The sequence below is a fragment of the Cibotium barometz genome, chromosome 66, assembly GCF_041138505.1.
Source record: "Cibotium barometz isolate CiBa-2024 chromosome 66, ASM4113850v1, whole genome shotgun sequence".
NCBI lineage: Eukaryota > Viridiplantae > Streptophyta > Polypodiopsida > Cyatheales > Cibotiaceae > Cibotium > Cibotium barometz.
Window position 1 is genome coordinate 12,726,679 of NC_141111.1, and position 5,161 is coordinate 12,731,839.

At 40.3% G+C, this 5,161-nt stretch overlaps 1 protein-coding gene across 1 annotated transcript; it reads left to right on the top strand.

Annotated features, from left to right (window-relative positions):
* The first annotated feature begins 222 nt into the window (after nucleotides 1-222).
* On the top strand, nucleotides 223-759 carry LOC147602782 (germin-like protein 1-3). The gene has a single exon (XM_086797745.1). It carries the CDS (start codon nucleotides 223-225, stop codon nucleotides 757-759), a length of 537 nt encoding a protein of 178 aa, XP_086653871.1.
* Nucleotides 760-5,161: the final 4,402 nt, after the last annotated feature.

The following is a 5,161-nucleotide window of genomic DNA, read 5'->3' on the forward strand; positions in this document are numbered from 1 at the left end:
TGGCACTCCAAAAGCATAGTATATGGAGGTGGGTCAAATGAGAGCTTAATATGGGTATTATGCTTTTAGAATTTAAGCCAAAGGCATAGTATATGGAAGGGGAGGTTTGGTCCGAGAGCTTATAAAAACGAGGAGAGGGAGGAGAACGCCCTTCACCTCCTCCACACAGACACACGCACGCACGCGCGCGCACACACACACACAGACGCACACAACACTGAAATGGTGTCATCAGAGCAAATCCATGGGTACGACAACATTGTGCTACTTGTTGTGTTGGCGTTGGCCTTGGGCGGCGACCATGTAGCAATATCTCAAAACGGCTATCCTGACGCGGAGGGCCTCGTTCACTCGTCCGACTACAAGTCCAACTGGTTGACGAGCGCGGGGGGGTTCAGCGATGGCCTGGAGTCGTCCTCCAAGATAGCCGACGCCCAGGCGTTTCCGGCGCTCACAGGCCAGCGCCTGTCCATGGCTCGCACCGACTTCGGCCCCAAGGGCCTCAACCCCCCTCACAAGCACCCCAACGTCACCGAGCTCCTCTTCGTAGCCCAAGGCACCCTGCTGGTCGGCTTCATCGACGCCGCCAACAACACCCTCCACCAGCGCACCCTTTCCACCGGTGACCTCTTCGTCTTCCCTCCTGGCCTCGTCCATTTCCAACTCAACACGGACCTTGACAAACCAGCCATGGCCATCTCCGCCCTCAATAGTGCAACTCCCGGCGTTTCCTCCGTGTCCGCCGCATTCGTCCCTTGACGTGACCATATCCTCCTCCAATCGACGCCGCCTTCCATTCATGCTCATAACAATTAAGACATTAAGATCAATCTAAGAAACAGTTGTCAACACAATAATCCATATAGTTGTCATATAACAGGTAGTCGAGTATTTTTTATGTGTCATGATGTACCATGCATCATCTATTGTAATGGTGTCTATGCCATTTATTGTAATGGTGTCTCTTTTCACGCCTCATGACGCATCATTTATTGTGATGTTATATCTCATGTGTCATGGTGAGTTGACATAATATACATATTACTAGCCACAACTAGGTGTAGGTCAAAGTTGGTTTGCTTCCTCTTAGACCTTCAAAATCCAAGAACTGCCATCATGTCATGAGTAGGGGTATCATGTGTGATCTATAGTACCTCATGTGTCGTATTGTGATCTATAGTCCCTCATGTATCTTATTGTGATCTATAGTACCTCCGACATCAAATGCCATGTACGCAAGGTAGCATATGCCTTTTCATCTATATATGCTATATTAATTATAGATTGATGTAAAAATATAAGGTTGAATGAAAATAAGCTTTGTATAACTTAGCTCAAGACCTTATTGCTAGCCATTCTTTTGTTATAGTTTAATCCTTGGCTTCATGGGTGACTCATAAACTCACAAAAGATAATATTTTGTTTGAAAAAATACTTCCACATCAAAGAACCAATTTTTTTCTTACACATGTGCTACATGGAAAAACTACATATTATCATTTGTTCATGTAACTCATGCAGGCCATGGGTATTTTGTCCCCCATGATAATGAGAAAGTCAATGAGAAGGCAACTCTCAAATGACAGAGCATGATTGCATGGTGCATGGCACATGTGCATCCTAGGCCAAGGATGAAGTATGGACATGAGGCTAAAAGCCTTAGGGCAAAAAGAAGGGATTTTTTTAACAAGCTTTCCTTGCAAGCTTCCAAGAATATCTCGCGAGCTTTTGGAATTTATGGTTTTTTTTTCAAGACAAAATATTATTCTCTCCTCCTCCTCCTCTCTCTCTCTCTCTCTCTCTCTAAATCACACACCGTAGTGCATGTTGGATTGCAATAAAGCTTTACATGGTGGGAGCTTCCATGTCTTTTATTATTCAAATCCCGCACCACACAAAGGCTTGGTCAAATTGAACGTGCTCAAAAAGATACCTAGGGCCCTCAAAAAGATGTTTGAGGCCCACAATATCCCATCCTCACTTGAGTCTACGCTGAGACTAGCTTGTGTCATCACACAAACACATATACACATACACACACACGTCACCATTATATTTTTTTCTCTAGCGCATAATTTTATACTTTTTACATAACAAATGGGTAGTATGTTTCAATAAGTTTTGTGATCTCAAATATTAAAGAAACAAGGTTTGAAAAGCCCTTAGAACTTTTTTAAAAGAAAAACCCATACAACACACGTACACATATAAATCATCATTATATTACCAACTTTTTTCAAGACTTGCAGAATCTAGGACTTTTGACATCATAAATGGACTGAGAAGGCCCAAAAACAACTGTAAACTTGGGTATCTTCCGATGAGTTTATGAATTTTAAATATTAAAAAAACAATCTAGGAAGGCCTCAAAATCTAGTGCATGTGAAAAAAATATATATAGTAAGGCCTCATAAGCAAGCGCTTCTAAGGCCCTCCCGTTTTTTTCAATACTTGAGATTCATAAAACTCATTGGAAGGTACGCAAGTTTACAGTTGTTTTACCAGATTTGGGCCTTCTAGGTCCATTTATGATGTCAAAAGTTTGAATGGACTCTAAAAGCCCAAATATGGTAAAAACGACTTTAAACTTGGATGTGCTTGTTTCTAAGGGCTTCTCAGATTTTTTTTCCAATATTTGAAATTCATAAAACTCGTCGAAAGGTACCTAAGTCTATAGTCGTTTTTACCATATTTGAGCCTTCTGAAAAAAATCACACCCCAAAAAAGGCTATTATTCTTTATTGTCTATATGTAAAAATAAAAGGTGGAAAAGGCCCCACAAAAAGAAATTGAATTTGATACATGCAAGGTTGCCAAACGAAGAGCTTACCACTACGAGTGCCCTCGACAAACAGCCTAATGCCTTCAATCTTGTCAGATCTCTTTTCCCTCCACATATAGCAAGGCATCATGCATCTTTTAATCTCTCTTTAACCTAACGAGTGGCCTAGACCCACCTCCGATGCTCTCGGCTAGCTAGCCAGTGAAAAGCACTCTACACACGTGTTTACGTCTATGACACATATACATGTCCATAAAACACATGCACATGCATATAAAAAGCATACACGTTGTTAGGAGTTTTTTGAGTGTGGTTTTCTGGCATATGTACATATAGATGCATGTTCATATAGCACTTGGATGCCCAATACTCCACCTAGTGAAGTGGCAATGAAGCCTTTTTAGCATGTGATGATGTGTTTGATGCAGATATGTTTGTTAGAAACAATGAAAGACTATAAACATTGTAAGGTTACATCAATGTAAAATATGATAAATAATAGTATATCATTTAAATGATCATTTAATATTTAATGTTAGTTAAAATATTAAATCTTAGTAATTAATATTAATATTCATAATAATTATATTAAATATTAATACTAAATATCAATATCAATATGAATATTAATACATATATATATATATATATAGATATGTATATATGTATGTATGTTACATATACATATACATATATATGTATGTATGTATGTATGTATATATGTATGTATCTATGTATACATAAATAGATGTATATATATGTTGAGACACACACGATCATATAGGATACACACACACATGCATGCACACACACATACATGTGTATGCACACATATGCATACACACACTCACACACCACACACTTCTAGAGGCACACAGGTGCATGTAGACATACACACATAAATGCATACACATACACACAGGTACATGCATATACACTCGTGTACACACATACACACATACACACTCATAAAGATGCACACACACACATAAACACATGCAAAGATGCTCGTACACACACTTTGTGCACATGCACAATCGGCACACATATGTGTGTACACGAAAGTAACACCACATAGCCACACATGCACACGCACACGCGCACACACACACACATACATGTGCACGATGTGTGTACATGTGTGTGTGTGTGTGTGTGTGTGTGTGTGTGAGAGAGAGAGAGAGAGAGAGAGAGAGAGAGAGAGTGCATGTTCCTATGCATGTGTATGTGTGTATGTGCATATGTGTGTGAGAAGAGAGAGAGGATGTTTGCATGTGTGTGCATGAGAGATTGAGTGTGTGTTTGTGAGACACACACACACACACACATGCACACATACACATGTATACACATGTGCATAGGCATATATATGCACACTCATACACTCAAGCACACGTGCACACACAACACACATATAAATACACACAAAGATACATGCACACACATGTTTGCACAGACAAACACATGTGTATGGACATGTGTGTGTGAGAGAGATATTGAGTGTATGTTTACTGTTTATGAGAGAGATAGACACATATATGCACACACACATGCACACATTATACATGTGCATAGGTGAATATATACACACTTGCATACACACACATATGTGCACACATGACACACACACACAAACACTCATAAAGATACACACTCTCATGGATAAATACACGTGCATAGACACACATATGCATGCATGCAATCCCACAGTTGCATACGTATACACATATAAGAAAAACTTGATACCATAGTAATACGTGGTCTATAGACATACTATCTATTATGCAAAGGTTTTTTTGAATGCCATGCGGCACTCTCTCTAGCTATCTCCTTGAAAACCATCTCCTATGCTCCTCCTCTGGCCACATGGCGGTAGTGTACAAGGGAGACAATTTGTGTTGTAGTAGACATAGTGCACGAGCCTAGGGTAACACATTCTTGCACTCACAGCCCCCCGGTTGCATCACCCTATGCTCGTGTGGCCTGCATTGGTGTCAGCTTGCACGAAAACACTGAATGCTTGTGTTCTGGCCCACCTCATTTCGCCACATAGTGATAGAAGAAGTGTAAAAGGTAAGAGACATACACGAGTATGAGGGGGTCCCACACTAGTGTTGTTTTATTTTTAAAACTATCTAGGAAAAAGATCAAAGCATGCTCTCGTTAGGAAAAGGGCGATCGCGGGGTGGTTTATCTCGTGTTCAAAGTACGTGGTGGGGCGGCATTCAGTTGCCTAAAAAGGTGTCCTGTTAGGAAAAGAGATTAGTTGTTCTAAAGTCTAGTGCATGAGAAAGGTGCGAACCAGGCATGCTAAACTCATGAGCTACATTTATTCATTTAAAAAGAATTAGAGAGATTTGGAGGGAGATTAAGGGAGTA

Bases quoted from the DNA above. Each gene is read 5' to 3' on its own strand.
- LOC147602782 (XM_086797745.1), top strand. From the start codon at position 223: ATGGTGTCATCAGAGCAAATCCATGGGTACGACAACATTGTGCTACTT.